The 16,166-nt window shown below is 44.6% G+C and overlaps 3 protein-coding genes across 3 annotated transcripts; 1 reads left to right on the top strand and 2 right to left on the bottom strand.

Moving 5' to 3' along the window:
* Positions 1 to 891: 891 nt before the first annotated feature.
* On the top strand, positions 892 to 2,451 carry BHQ10_000734 (uncharacterized protein; the record flags this gene model as incomplete). The annotated part of the gene is made up of 1 exon (XM_040880024.1): positions 892 to 2,451. One exon carries the CDS (start codon positions 892 to 894, stop codon positions 2,449 to 2,451), a length of 1,560 nt encoding a protein of 519 aa, XP_040729239.1.
* A 4,008-nt stretch (positions 2,452 to 6,459) lies between these two features.
* BHQ10_000733 (uncharacterized protein) lies at positions 6,460 to 8,345 on the bottom strand (the record flags this gene model as incomplete). Its single annotated transcript, XM_040880013.1, has 3 exons — positions 6,460 to 7,696; positions 7,812 to 8,171; positions 8,227 to 8,345. 3 exons carry the CDS (start codon positions 8,343 to 8,345, stop codon positions 6,460 to 6,462), a joined length of 1,716 nt encoding a protein of 571 aa, XP_040729238.1.
* A 5,030-nt stretch (positions 8,346 to 13,375) lies between these two features.
* BHQ10_000732 (uncharacterized protein) lies at positions 13,376 to 13,900 on the bottom strand (the record flags this gene model as incomplete). Its single annotated transcript, XM_040880003.1, has 1 exon — positions 13,376 to 13,900. The coding sequence occupies one exon, from the start codon at positions 13,898 to 13,900 to the stop codon at positions 13,376 to 13,378; it is 525 nt and encodes a 174-aa protein (XP_040729237.1).
* Positions 13,901 to 16,166: the final 2,266 nt, after the last annotated feature.

The following is a 16,166-nucleotide window of genomic DNA, read 5'->3' as shown; positions in this document are numbered from 1 at the left end:
ACGCTATATCTGCCTTCGATTAGGATATCTTAGTCTGTCCAATAATTCAAGTAGAATCCATATTTCCTATTTGGTTTTCCAAGTTGGCGTCCAGATAGCTCACAACCCACCAGGAAGTTCACAAAGAAATTTCCTATTTTGGAAGGTATTCGCTCCGGTATGCCCTACGGTAGTCTACGTCTACGCTGAATCTCAACTCTCGCGGTTCCATAAAATCGTTCGCCTGCAACTAGTATTCGATAGCCTCGAGTTTACAATAATTAGTCGGCGGGGTTTGTTTGAATTTTCCAGCTTGTCTTGGACCAACTGACTGTGGATTTCACCCAACACAAAATGTGGGTTATTGGTTGGGTGCAGTTCACTTGGGTAATCTATCATGCATGTAACACTCCACACCGCACCCAGTGACGGAATGGTGCCTCATTAGTTCGCGGATTTGATTCAAGTCATGCAGATTTGAGGCTTGAGACGAGAAGCCCTCGGGTCGCGATTGGCCTTGCATGGGTATGGTCGATGTCAGAGCTGGTTCCCACATGAGAACCCAAGATAGACAATGGATGTTAATAGGGTACCGAGTACGCGTTCACAAGCAGGTGTGTATCGTCTTGATTAGGTCTTTACTCATATAGCCTCGTACCTGGCTGGATATACATAGACCTCGGCTTTGATCCGTACATGGTTGTATAACAGATCGCTATAGATTAAGATCAAAATTCGTCTCGGGGCTTACGATGAAAGGATCGTCATGTCTACAACAACAATTAGAATTACGAGGAGCTATATAAACCACGGATGACTTATTTGTCATTAACCTCGAGGTTTTTATCATCCACTTGATCACCCTCGACGCTCTCTTAAAGTCTAATCGCCTCTGCTAGAACTGGTCTCATCATGTCCGGAGATTTGGCCAAAGAGGTCAAACTGGTGGTACCGACTTTGACCTCTTCACCAAATAGTTTGCAAACACCTGATCAAAGCGCGACTCAAAACACTTCCCAACAAACATGTGAACAGAGAAAAGACGGCGACTATCATAGCAATGTTGATGAGGATATCGAAGCACAAAAGACCAAACGCAAATCAAAGTTAAGAGCATACTGGAATTTCCTACGATATACAGCCCTCAATGTCTACCGCCGCCTTTTCTCATTCATCTTTCTGGCAAATCTCGCCGTTTTCATTGCCATCATGATAACCGACCAATCCTCTCTGCTCGCATTCGTCAACGCAACAGCAGCAAATTTGACTGTATGCGGTCTAATGCGTCAACCATTGGTTGTCAACACGATATACCTAGTGATCTGCTCCATCCCACGCTCGGCTCCGCTACGACTACGACGAATTGCATCCAAGGCCTTCCACTTGGGTGGCGTACACAGTGGATGCGGCGTTGCATCGTTCATGTGGTACGTCGGACTAGTAGCCTTGATCTCCAAGCATTACTGGTTTCCAGAGGAGTATGGCAACAGCAGCAGCCCCGATGCAGCACAGCAGCAAGTGACTATTATCCCCACAGCAGTGGTCGTAATAGCCTATATCATTCTGGTGTTATTGCTCTTCATCATGATCGCGGCCTATCCGGCTTTTCGGTTCAAGCACCACAATGGGTTCGAGCTAACGCATCGTTTCTCTGCTTGGGCGGTGGTTGCACTGTTCTTGGCCCTTCTGTTGGCGTTTTCGGACCAAGCTAGAAGAGCAGAGGATCTGAGTCTAGGCCAATACCTCATTCGGCTACCGGCTTTCTGGTTGCTCATTGTGGTTATTGCGGCTATTGTCCACCCTTACCTACTACTACGCAGGGTGAAGGTAGAACCAGAGCCACTTTCTAGACATGCAATTAGACTACATATGAACCATGCACGAACGAGATTTGGTCTAGGGATTCAGCTTGCCAAAAACCCTCTGTGGGACTGGCATTCGTTTGCAACTTTTCCCGATAGTGCAGCTGAGAAACGACGAGGCTCAGCCTTGCAGTCTTCCAATTCGTTTTCCTGCCTGATATCCAAAGCTGGTGATTGGACGAAAGACACAATCGAACATCCGCCGCAATACCTGTGGAAGCGGGGTGTTCTAGTCTATGGCTTCGCATACGTGATGCGCCTCTACGAGAAGATCATTGTGGTGACAACAGGGTCCGGCATCGGGCCCTGTCTGTCGTTCCTAGGTGACGGCAACAGGCCCATGATGCGAGTAGTGTGGCAAACACGCTCACCACTCAAGACATACGGACAGGGAATCATAGATCTAGTCAAACAGATGGATCCCGACCCGCTGGTGATGGACACTGATTTGACAGGTCGTGCCGATATGGTGCCTATCATTGAGCGTATGGCACGCGATTTTGGAGCCGATGCGGTCTGCGTGATTAGCAACCCTAGACTTACCAAGAAGTTGGTGTACGAGTTGGAAACGAGGGGTTTGGTGGCTATGGGTCCGATTTTTGATTCGTGAATAAACTTGTTTTTTCGCTTGTTTTTGCCTGTAATACTTCTAACTACATGTAAATATACCCAGATTTACTAGTTTCATTGCAGGTATCACTTGATATCACTGAAGTGTCATGAACCCGTCTTATTTCCAAATTAGGAAAGTCGCGAAGCTAAGACCGCACCAACATGTTGGAGCGAACCCACATGACACGGCCGAAAGAACAAATGAGATGCTGAGCCTTCACAAGCGATTTTTGTTCAGCTTGCTAATCATACATGAAGTTTGGCGAATACCGATTGTTGTAAATGTGGCGGAGCTGGTGCATCTTATACATCCTTGTCGATTTCTTAGTCATATTTCTCGGACCGGGAATCGCCTACCAATAAGATCTTTTTCTACCCGTTGATATCTGGCTGGTTAGTATCACATAATACATATTATAAGACAATTTCAGTCGCTATGAAATACATCGTGATCAATAGTTTGTGTTCAATAGATCAGAGTAGTAGTGGGCCGAAGTGGCTAACCATTAGAATGAGAGACCTTTAGGGCTGTCAATGCCACCAAACCCAATGTTAACCTATGCAGTTCTTAATATGAAGAATTATAGACAAGGAATACCCTCTTCATCACAAACTATAGTCGATCTTCACATATAAACTACCAAGTAGACCGAATACATTCCATAATGGGTAATTACTAATTACTAATTACTGATCCATACTGTATAGTTGTCCAGCTCCCCACTAATCTCTTAGTATTCCAACAACTAAGCAATCTTAGGAAGTATCACAACTTGTCGTATACAAATGATCTTCAAACTGGTCTAGCACGCTGTTGGTGCATATGCATCGCTTCAAAATCCGACGATCGGGTGTTCGTGACGGCTGGCGATGGGTCAATCCAACCTCTAGCGTGCATAATCGTCAGCAAAGACAGCAAGACTAAATCGATAGCAGCAGACTAACGGTTTTAGTCTTGACCACAAGCCCTGAATATTCGCTTGGTGACATATCACGCCTGCATACAAAGTCAAAAAGACAACATGAATTCCGGTCGATCGGTGGCTGCCATTGGCGAGATTCACTTTTGAAATCGCATCCACTTTCATACTAAGACCCGGTTTTGAAATTGGTAGTCTTCTAGTTTGGCACGGATGTACTTCGGATATCCAATAGGTATCGAGAAACTGACATTTCGGAAGAGAAGTGACGGTGAGAAGAAGAGGGGCAATCGAATTAGCGAATTAGTTTTTTAGTCTATCGATGTTGATGCGCAGAACACTGCCCAATCACCGAGACACAAGCCATTTTATTCAGGCCGTCTCAAGATCTTGTTGGATATTCTAGTCTTGCAACCTACGTAAGACGTCCATATCTGGCTCGGTTTCCGGCACGGCGGTCACCCATGGGATCATTTAGGATTTCCTCAGCTGTCACTTGTGTCAGTCCACCAGAAGCGGTAAAGTGACAGCGTAACTGTACCACCATTGTTTTTTTCTCCTCATCTAAGGTTGTACTACGCAAGAGACATGTGCAGGCCCAGCTTGTACTACCGTAAGGCATTGTGTAGTCAGATAAGACATCACAGTCCACCCTTTGCAAATAGCAAGAAGTACAGAGGATATGGTCAGTCGGATCCACGGATGTCTCAATAGCGCCGAGATCCCTGGTTTCAATCAGCAAAGTCGATTTTAAAATCCATCCAGCGAGCTCTACATGAAATACCCTGGCAAAAGCAGGGTTGAAAGAATACTTCACTCAGGCACGAAATTTGATCAGATAGGACTGCATAAACGTCCTTCCATAACTTGTCAAACTAGCCTATGGAATGGCTCTACCCCTCCATTCTCAAGAAAAAAGAAAAGAGAAGAAAAAATCATCTTAGAGTTTTTGGCAGCTGCATATGCATACGTAGCCGTAGAGGAATCGATTCGTTCACGCGCATGTGAGTACCTACGTACATGCCTAATTGTTTCCACTTTCTCACATTCTCGTCTGCAGCTTGGGACATGAAGTACACATTAGCGAGTTCATAGAGTATGTTTTGATTGAATGACCGACTACGGATTAGTTTGGGTCTTAATAGGCCATATTATAGCTGATAATTGAGTACCCGTACAAACTTCAAAGCCCGAAAGCTGTGGAAGGAAATAATAGACGATTGAAAAGAACACAGTCGTCATACTGTGCACTTTCTCTCAGGGCTTACATTGAGTGGGCCAAGCGTGACATCAAAATCAGTGCTCTTTTGGCCAATCTTCAGCCGTGGTTTGTGTTAGATTGATCACTCAAAGCTGAAGATTTTCTTTTAGCTTGAGCAGATCCGCTCAGATCGCATCGGATCGAGATTTGGTCCCGCTTCCAATTTTTCGGACAAGTGGAGGTGCTATAATAAGCGTCTTAATATAGTTGTCGATAAACTATGGTTTAACTATTTTGTTGATCCTTCGAGTACAATCGTATGTACTATGACCGATGTTGTTAGGTGGGCCGCAGGGAGGCTAAAGTGAAGCTGGTCAGGTGTACAAGATTCTACCCATTGAGTATTCTTTTCTGAATGACAAACTGAAATCTCTATGCCAATCTCTATGCAGTAGCAGATACTTGGTTACATTCCAATACTCATACAGAGCTGAGGTCTCAGAATCTCAGGTCAATGTCTTGACTTTCAAAATTGGGATTCATTTGCTTCAGAACATGTTCTCAAACGTTGCATTGGGACTGGTTTTATTCCATCAGGTCTTTTGTTATGCATATTTGTCTCATAATAAAAGGTTGAAGCGTCTACATATCTCAGTGCGGCTCCTGGCATCATTCTATCAGTGGTGTACAGGTACGATGTGATTACAGTGAACGCTAAAATTCAGATTCCAAGGACTTGCAACCGGTAGGCCGCTCGCGACCATATTTCTCAACTTTTTTTCCCCGAAACGACGTCACGGTAGAAAACGGGTAAAGACTCCGTGACATGGCTGTTGTACCTGCGTTGCAGTTCCATATACATAGGTAGTATCTTGACCCACTACAAAGACAGTTGTCGATTTCCAAGGAAAGAATGAACACTGAGACCTACAGGAATCAATGAAATATACGGACCACATGTGCATCGTTTCACCGATATTGTGCAGTCGGCCGACTTTTGTACATACTACGAGGTTGTCGTAATCGCGTAACGCATACTAACTAGGTCTTTTCTTACCAACACATAACCAACACATTCTTATGTCATTTTTTGTAACAGCTTCCTTGACTAAACTGCATATGTCACAGCAGCGGTCATTGCCCCAGGAAGCAGTTTATCTGAGACAGATATACTCGCGTCAACGACTGCGCATGAGATACATGTTTGAGAAATTGAGACTCTGGTTAGAGCTAATGCCACTATCAAGTTTTGAAAAAGACCCTTACAGTTGTGAAGCTTTTGATAATACCTCGACTAGAACCACAGAACTATTAGTAGCTAAGTCCAACCATAAAAGGTATGTTCAAACTCGCCTTAAAACATGAGTGCATGTGTTGGCGACTCGTGGCTACCCCAAATGAATTATAAAATTCGTTCACCAATTGCTTCAAAGTACTGCTTATTTGCGGGTTCAAATCCATGGTTGCGAAATCAGAATCACCGGGTATGAGCAATTGGAATGTCATGGTGATAAAGACGTAAACCGATTGACGGCCTGCTCAGAGTCATCCATGGATGTTATATAAAGTATAAAACCACAATTTTTGATGTTTAAGGGTTCTACAACGCCCGAGTACTTTCAATAATCGCTACGTCGTGCTACATCTTGGATTCGCTTTCAGTTTGCATGCCAAGTGAACCTTGGAAGAACATATCAGTGTACATACCTACCTAGGTACCTAAAGGAGACTCAAAGCTGGTTGGTATTATCAACGGTGCTTACATACACTTGTCCTCGAGAGATAAGGACTACGTAGTTCATGAAGATAAAACTACTGTGTAGTCACATGGCCTCATTTTTGATAATAGTAAATTTAGTATAAAATTTTTTTTTTTTTTTGCGCTTTAAGGAAATTGTCGCAACCTGATAGAAGGTTCCTGCTCAATAATGGTGCCCCTGCTCGACCGTGACTGATGGCGTTCGCTATCCTCCGTGGTCAAGGATCTTGAAGCTTCAATATGCACAGTATACGACGCTGATTTTGCGCTATGGCGATTCCAAGGCTGTGCCTGAGAATTGACGGAACGTCGCTGAGAGTTCCGAAGAGCAACCGCGGCCTGAAAGTCATGCGACTCCCAAGCCTTATCGATTTCGGCGTACATCTCATCAACCTGCTCCAGAGAAAGACCCTTGGTCTCGTAGACTAGACACCAGACAATTATGCTGGCAAGAACACAGAAGCTAGCCCAGATAAAAAACATTTTGGCTTGCAGATTTAGATTTCCCGTTCCGGAACCAACCATGTAAGGAACGGAGTAGGCCAATGCCCAGTTGATAAGCCAGTTGGATGCCGTCGACAAGGACATGGATTTGGCGCGCACTTTTAGCGAGAATATTTCACCGGGGACTACCCAAACCACTGGGCCCCACGAACATGCGTAGAAAAATATGAAAAGACAGATCAAGACTATGGAAGCCTTGTTGGTGGCATCACTCTGAGTAAGACCTGTGCCCAAACCAGCGACAAGGAATTGAGAGATGGCCATACCAATACCGCCAAAGAGCAGCAGTGGTCGCCGTCCCCATCTCTCGATCATAAACAATCCAGGAATAGTAGCTAGCATGTTAACGCTATTAGTAATCATGGTGATAATAAACGGATTGCCCATGTTTGCACTCGAGAAATAGGATGTGCCGTAATAAAATATGAAGTTGATGCCGGTGAGCTGCTGAAATGCTTGCAACAGGCATCCTGTCATGAGTCGTTTCCCAAGGTTTCCTCTGAAGCAGTCCAGGTACGAGCTTCCGCCAAGATTGAGCTCATGCTCATGGTGTTCAGCAATTTCCGCAATTTCCGCCAGATATCGACTGTCCATGGGAAGTCGTCGTAAGCGAGCAAGAGAGCGGGCAGCGTCTTCGTGTCGGTCACGTTTGATGAGATATCGGGGTGTCTCTGGAAGAGCGATCATGCCGAGAATAAGGATGACAGCCCAGGCTAACTGTACGGTCAAGGGGATACGATATGCGCCAGAATTAGTGCGGTCCTTGGTGGCATTATCGACAATGGCTGCTAGGAACAAGCCAAATGTCACTGCAAACTGAAAGGCAGAACAAATGGCTCCTCTAATCCATTTCGGTGCACTAACAAAAAGGTCCGAGGTCAGCTTCATGTACACGGAGGTGCTTAAGGTAGTGGTCATCTATAACCATGTACATCGTGTATGCAGATGACCATGGACTGGAATGATATACTCACGTCTCGGCTTGATACAAAGGTACAAGCGTAGATAACATGCCAACGCCCAGGCCAGCGACACATCTACCGACAGCAAAGACAGGAATAGTGCTTGCCGCAACCTGCAACAAAGCACCGACGATAAAAATGACACAGGAAACCATMAAGCCATATCGACGGCCAACTTTATCTGCAACTGGAGCAGCAAATAGGGCACCGAAGAATGTGCCCGCTGACAGTATTGAGACAATCAGAGCTTTTTGCCCCGCCGTGAAATCGGGCTGATTGTCTTGCCCGTCAATAGTGTCAGTATAACCCGTGGAGAACTGGTCTCTAAACTGTTTCATAGCAAGAATGCCATTAATGTTGCCTGTATCGTATCTATAAAAGTAGTGAATATTAGACAACCTATTATTGCTTGTACTTATGAACGTACCCAAAAAGGACACCTCCCAACGCAACAAAAAGTCCGACCAATATGGCAGGGACAGCTGAGCCAGGGACCCCCACTGGCACGGGAAGAGAGATCCTCTCAAGAATAGAGGAGATCTTCATCGTTCCTCACATGTTCTCACAATCAGTTACCCTTGAGCTTCCATAAACTGGTAGAGAGAATGGTGTATGAATCAGGGCTGTATATAAAGAGTCGGAGAGTCAATTTCCCAAGAGCGCTAACTGTTTACCCCAATTCAAAGTTCTTTGAATGGGGCACAATGCGGCGAGTTTATACTCTGGACTTGTCTTTCTAGACTCCCAGTTCCCGATGGGCCAGACGTTGGTCCAAGGACGGGGTATTCTCTCTTGTCTATTTTAAACTTTTACCAATTCAAACTTCTTTGTTTACTGGTGCTTCAGAGTTCAGACTAATTTACTGCGCGAAATACGTATTGGAAGCCAGCCACCCCCAGTTGGAGGATTTCGGGACTGAGTCGCAAGGCATATTAGTGCACCACGCTAAAAATCATGCATGGATTGGGCCAGTAAAACGCGGCGGGACCGGCTCGCATTTCCCGTCTAGGCAATATTCGATGCGTGATACTTTCAAGGCCGAAGGTAGAAGGTGATTCGCTTATATAAGTCTTCGATCACGAGCTAGAAACGTTCTTTCCCACGTTCATTATCACGAAATCGTGTCTAGTCTCTATCACGGATTTGTGGCCAAAGACAAAGCGATTGTTGGCTCCACATACTGTGTGGATTTCATCCTTTCATGACACAAGACCATCATGAAGTCCGGGGTATAGTCATGCGTTACGTACTCCATTCAAGTCCCGCATGTGTACTCCGTACTACTTACGAGTCGTAACACGTACTAGCTTTCCGAATACACGCGAAAATAAACGATCAAGATTATGTGCCACACGACAGGATTGAAAGAATAGATTATTTCCAGTGGAAAGTGTGAAAGATTGTTATCCGTGCAACCTGCTGCCTGTACGATGCCTTGCTCGCACAATATACGCCGGGAGTCAAAATTCTCTCATGCGAAAGTGGATAAGGTCCGGAGCGATTCAGTCAATCACAGAGAGAGGGATCAGGCGCCTGAGCGCTCCAATGCGACGCTAATGTACTAAGCTGTCGAGTCGGGTTTTTGATTGGCTTCTGAGTCCGTGACGGCTAAACTGGCTGAAAGCCAACCATGTGAAAAGGTATGGCTACCGGACTAGTCGGTTACGCCTTTGGAGTCGGTACGCTGTACTTTAGCCTAGCAAGTCTATGTGCGAATTACGAGGTGCGGAAGTGCATACTCTGTCCCGATTGCCCGCCATGATTAGCTGGCTTCAGGCCCCTCCGGATACATTTAGGCGAAAGATGTTCATCGACTGGGGAAACGGGGAAAGAGTATGGAGTGCGTAGAGAACCTGGAAGTGATTGCTGCACATGCATGGGGTGATATCTACGCCTCCATGTCAAAAGTTGCGGGGAAAAGCTCGTGACGTGAAGCAATAATCTCGGAATTCAAGACTAATCAAGTGAAAAGCCCGGGCGTACATGACTAACCAGGTTAAGGACGATAGGATGAAATACAGAAACCTACCGATCCTTAAGCTAGCTGTACATGTGCTACTAAATAATGTATCGTCACAATTGGTGAGAAATGTCAACGCGCTACAATTGGAGCATGAAATTACTCCGATCGCTAGCAGTACTGAAAAAACGATTCATGACTCAGCTAAGAAATCGCGATTTCGCACACGACAGTCAACTGGCGTGGTGCCTGGGTACCCCTGGGCCGTAACATGGTCGCACTTTTGCCACGTTCATATTGGACGCCACCAAGCCGCAAGGCTGGTAGGAAAGATGGATTTATGATTCTACGTACCGGATCAAAGCGTACGGAATCACGAATACGGGGTACAGACTCTGATCCGGTTAAGGCATAATTGCATTTGCACACTCTATAGTACCTTTAAATGCCGGAGTTGGAGGGATGCGTGCGCATCGTTCCAGAAAAATGTAAGACTAATTTCCACCAACGCTTTTCGCCAAGATCTTGAGCTACAAATTATGTAAATTGCCTATTCAGGGAAATTCTAGCCCCGAAAGTATAATGCAGGCGAGGCGCTGGTGCACAATAATCGTGGTAACCAAGGGAGGTGCTGACTTAGGCGATAAAATTCGCTCCATATGTATATGGAAATAAGGGTCAGCTTTCATAATTTACTTTTCTGGCTATTGTCTATGTTGCTTGTCGAAAATCATGAAGCACGTGGGTGAGACTGGTCAAGTATAGAAATGTAGGTAGGTTACAATGGATGGAGAAGGATCACCTCTTGGAAATTCCAGAACCCATACCACATGTTTCGCATACACCGCTAAATGGCCTGAGTGTTTACTAAAATCACTGCCGCTGTCAGTCTGTTCTATCGGTTACGATGTCCCCTTTTAGAGCCCATGAAGTTCATCCATTAGTGTCAATTAGTGGCCGGCCTTAGCCATGCTCGGGATAATACGTACCTCAAAGCATACGAATAGCTCAACAGGTCTTCAAACGCTCTCATGTGCTGAAGATAGTGAAACGGGACTGTTACTTGAATGCTGATATCAATACTCATAACCTTCGAGTTCGGTGACATATCGAAGACTCATAATGCCCCCGTCGACTTGACTGATTTTCAGAATGAAATACAGTTTGGCCCCCCCTAAAAGAGCCGTGATTGTAGGTAGCTTCAGATGAACCTTGGTCAGTGTCGGATTCAGTCTGTCATGCTGTGTCGAGTTCAAGCACTTCAAATTCTGTATCATTCAAATATCCTCGCGTTTATGAAAATCGCTGGCATATTCAGCGGTATCTCCCGTTCCAGCGAATCATGCCTCCATCAATATCTATTGATCTTTACTTTGTTGTAACGTCAAACGTGTTTGCATAGAAAACAAATCAAGAAACGTCCTTCTTTAGTTGGATCAACGACGCTACGTACTCTTATCTCATCGGATCATTGGTCTGTAACCACTTTTGGTCGGAGTGACTTGCAGCTTGCCGCTGATCGGCCAATTGCCGATACTACATAGTTCTGCACGCGCGTGTCATGCTTTGTACCGTCAGACGCACGAGGGTGGAGGTAATCAGATGTGACCAAGTACAGTCAGTAGCTGATTTTATTATTGAATATCGTCCGATTGCTACATATTTTCGACCTAGGTTCCACGTAGATAGATATTACTGGATTAGTGATATCAGGACGTTCACGAGGTCTCATCGTAACATCGCTGGATATGTATACTATATTGAAAGGTTTGGGGCACCTTGTAAGTCATGATTTATGGATTGATCCTAGGAATCTCCGTAGGATATGTATGTGTAAAATCGGAACAACATCTTTAAACTAGAGGGTCAATCAATAAAACATATTAATGTCTCTCGCATGTTAGGCGCTTACCTAGCTCCTAGTAAACTCCACCATATATCAGATGTTTTGGGTGGAGTCGAAGCGTCTTTATTCCTGACAGGTCCTCCTTGTTACCTGGTGTTCCCTCTTAAACTGATTCGGATATGATAATTATGTGTGCTCAAGTCTTTCGACGCTGTTTCTGACGTCATTGTGTGTTTACTGGCTGTATTCTGTTTCGATTTACATCTGGTGTATGACATTACGTCTACCAACATATATAGGATGAAAGAATGGATATTGGGATGCCTTGTCATGCATTTTAATCATTCAACATCCAATGGCAGAGAAATTGCATGACTAACTTTCGCTCATGCATGGCTATAGTCTTGAAGATTACAAGGATAGTGTGTCATCTAGCCAGGGCTGATATAAGAATGAAACGGTAAAGCACAATTGATTTAAGATGGCTATCGTTACATTGTTAAAGAAAATCAGTATCTCCGCTGGTATCTGTAATAACCGATTCAACACTGTCACTCCTTATTCAACAGATAGGGACAACAATTATGCAACGAAAGTGATTATTGAGTGCAGAATGCGGTCTGGCCCCTACTCCACGAATTGTCGCTTTTCACAAACTTTTAGAGGACAACAGCCAAAAGCCCAATGGATCCTGCGAGCACACCAATAGCGGTTATGACTCCCCCTTCAACAGAAACAAACGGCACAGACGGTAGCCTGATGGGACTTGCACCACCAGTGGCTGCTGAAACCTGTGTTGACGTGGCTCCTGTCGAGCTACTAGGTCCTGTAGAGGTTGTTGTTTGTGTACCAGTGCTCATTGTCGCAGAGTCGTACCAGGAAGTCGGCCATGAATATGTAGTTGGGAATGAGTATGTAATCGGCCACGAGAAAGAAGTCGGCCAGGAGTATGAAGTGGCTATGTAGGCACTACTGCTGGCATAAGTGCTCGCCAAGCTCAAAGCACTGCTCGCGGCGCTGGTTTCGTAACTCTTAATAGATGTTGCAAGCGTGCTGAACTTATCTGCAACACTTAAAAGCGATGAGGCACTGTCAGTGACAGTTGCGACATCACGCTCAATCGGACTCGCGAGAACTGCGCTTGACCCGAATACCACTAGGACTGAAATCAAACTGGAATAAAGCATGGTGCCTGATGCTGAACAGAGTTGCTCGAGACTTGAAGGATATGCTGACCGGTAAAATTATTATGGTACTAGCCTTATGCTTGGATTAGTGGCTACGATATCTACGAAGTCTCACCCTTTATTCTTTTGAAAATAGAACTACGTGCCGAGGAACGAAACAACATCATTCTAGTTGTTTCTCCATAATATACTGCTATTATGGAGTGAGCGTAAGAAGATAAAGCAAATGCCGAAGAAGAGAGATCAAGGTACACCAATTGAACGTAACGGATGTTGAATTTACGCTGTGGGCATGTATTTGTTTTGATTTTCGGATGGGTCGACCTCGGCAAGCGAAAGGTATTTAGGAAAGTTACGTTTTCATTACAATATCCTAGGTCTGTACTCGGTAAAAGCTTATAAGACCTTGGCAATGCCATGCTTCTCAATTCATAATATAGTATATCCTAAGTTCTTTGCCCATTCAAAGCAGGCGACGTGCCGAGGAGACCAAAAATGGATCACGCTGGAAACACGGGGAAAATTGATTCGAGTCATGTTCTGAATTCAGATCGAATGGAATATCCTCATATATTGCCCTTCTTTAGAGAACAACCGCTAGAACACCAATAGAGCCCGCCAAAATGCCCATGGCGGCCATCAATCCCCCACCAATAGGTGTGAATGGTGCCCTGTTGTAAGATGCGCTGCCGGTAGATGAGGCTTGCGTCGCTGTTGCCCCCGTCGAATCGTTCGTTTTGGTGACAGTCTTTGCTCCTGAGCTGGTGCCAGTGCCAGTGCTCGAAGTTACCGATGCCGTCGTCGTCGTCGTCGAGTCGCTGCCATCACCACCATATTCGCTAGCATAAGAGCTCGCCAAGCTTTGCGCACTACTGGCGACGCTGTTTCCGTAGCTCTCGTAAGATGATGCAAGCGATAGGGCCGACGAGACTGCAGATTGGGCATCCGGTGGAATCGTACTGTATTCGGATGCGTACGAACTGGCAAGACTTAGGGCTGATGAGACAACGCTGCCGACAATTGGAGGGACATCATTGGCGTCTGGGGACGCGAGAACAGCGCTGGGTGCAAGTGCTATCAAAACTGCAAAAATATTTGTCTGAAGCATGACGAGGAATTTTAAAAAAATTTTCGGTGATGGTTCTTGTGCTTGTTTTTTGATACTTAGCGGAAGTTTTCACGTCCAAAGTTGTCTCGTAAGTGCGATAAATGTGCTCGCTGAAAAGACGAAGAAAGACTTTCTCAATATACACCCTGTTGTTTTATACTTCATGTTAGAGACTGACGCAACACCCAAGCAAGGAGTGTTTTGGGTGGAGTAAGCTATACGACATATCTACTGCGAGAGTGACCATGCACCTGTAGATCTTTGTTAACTCTGGTGAGCAACAAACTTGCTCGGTAATTGTCCATATCGAGTGGCTAGGACTTAACAGCTGTACGGCTTGTTGTAATTCAGAAACTATTGAGTATGAGGTCATGCATGAAATGACATGAAACAGGCATCTGGATTCTTTGTGCATACTACAAAGTGTCGCTTTGTATGCTAAAATTACTGGCGTATATTTGACATTTTTATGCGAAATTATGGTAGATAATTTATCACCAACGATAATTTACATAAGGGATTTTATTGCTCTACTATCAAAAAGTATGAATAAGACTTTGTGTTTGATTTATTTTCCACTTCAGCTAGCTCCAGCGTGCTACCAGCTCGATTCCTGATATGGTAAAGTTCGAGTATTTTACAGAAGCAAACTATCGAAAAGATTTATTCTTGTAGCAAACAAGCAATGAAAATTAGTGAGACATGCAAATAAATCTTGAAATCCTCCAGCGATGTCTAAGTCAGGGGTCGAGATAAAGGGGGATGCAAAATAGATAGACAAAAAGTGGAATAGGCAGTCGAATATGTAAGGGGTAACAACGCATCTTCGGACATCTATCGGCAATTCACCACCACTAGATCTTTGACAAGTGCGTACTTTCGGATAGAAAATCTCAGATGTGAGAGTCATTGGTTTATAGTATATGGTCTCTCGCTTTCATGGGGAATTTCGCTCGGTCTGAATCGGAGAGATTTCCATGACTATTCTCTACACAAGAGTGACGCTTCAATCTTTCGCTGGTTCCATATTTTGCACAAAACGGCGGTGGTGGCCTCTTACATTGACTCAGTACGCGGCGAATATAATAAACGGCGAGATAATGCTAGTGTAATTATCTTGGATACAAAGTTGGGTATGTGTAGCCTCGGACTTCACAGTATGCATGGCTTTCTTTATCGTATAAACTATAGTCTGTTTGTGGTTGACTCTATTGAAAATTTTTAATAATCTCCTAGGTGCAACTACGCATAAAATGGAGTTTGATATACAATGTCAGTAATTTCTGAAGGTAGTCTATCATACATAGTTAGCTATAGTCCCCTTCAGCGAGAAGCTGCACAGTCAAAGGCGGTACATTGCTACTTACTGCAAAAATTGCAGACTTATTGATTAAAAAAAACTACTTATTAGGGATGAAAACAAAGTAGTTCCTAGGCAACATAATCACCGTCGACGGAAACGTCATGGGCTTATCGCAATCCAACCAGAATCGCACCACGGTTTTGAATCCGAAATATCCAGAAAAGCATACTACCCTTAAGATCCAAGAATGTGGATCTCCCACGAAGACTAGTGGAAAGCGTTTGAGGACAGGTATGACACTATATTTGATGTTTCATAAGGTAGAAAAGAGGATAGAGCTTCTGGGGTGAAGGATGAAGATGGAATTTGAACGTGGGCGAAGTGTCGATTAACTGAACTATTGGGCTAAATGAGAACTTTCGATATCAGCCGTGAGAATCAACTTCGGGCGCGGTTCTTGGTTGTTGAAGGTATAGATTCACCATCGAGTACAGTGTCGAGCATTGGTTAGGGTTTGGTAGAACACATGATCCCGGTATAGGCCTGAGGCCACAGTAGTCATCGACTTCATCATCAACCTCTGCATCAGATATCCATCAATTCTTATAACCCATTGGCAATTAAGAAGAGAACTGCCTTTGTTGACCGTCATTAGGCTTCGCAGTCTCTTGTATTGGAAATCATTCGAACGCTCTTCTCGTTTAAATGCCCAAAGACGTGGTTTGGATTGCTCTGGAACAATGACTCTTCAAATGCGAAAGAGTTATCGATTTATTCTGACATATTATGGCGTTATTATATCTCGGCCTGACTCCCGAACCGGAACCTGACGCTCTATAGAAGCGATCTACACTTATATAGGACGACGAACCATACCTAAATCAAAACGCCTCTTGATCTAGACGAATGACCACGAGTTCAAACGAGTCATTATAATCTACAGCCAGACTAGATGGTTCAACG

Source organism: Talaromyces amestolkiae (assembly GCF_001896365.1).
Source record: "Talaromyces amestolkiae strain CIB chromosome Unknown scaffold1.1, whole genome shotgun sequence".
NCBI lineage: Eukaryota > Fungi > Ascomycota > Eurotiomycetes > Eurotiales > Trichocomaceae > Talaromyces > Talaromyces amestolkiae.
The sequence above is the reverse complement of the archived record's forward strand: the minus strand, read 5'-3'. Positions and strand labels throughout refer to the sequence as shown.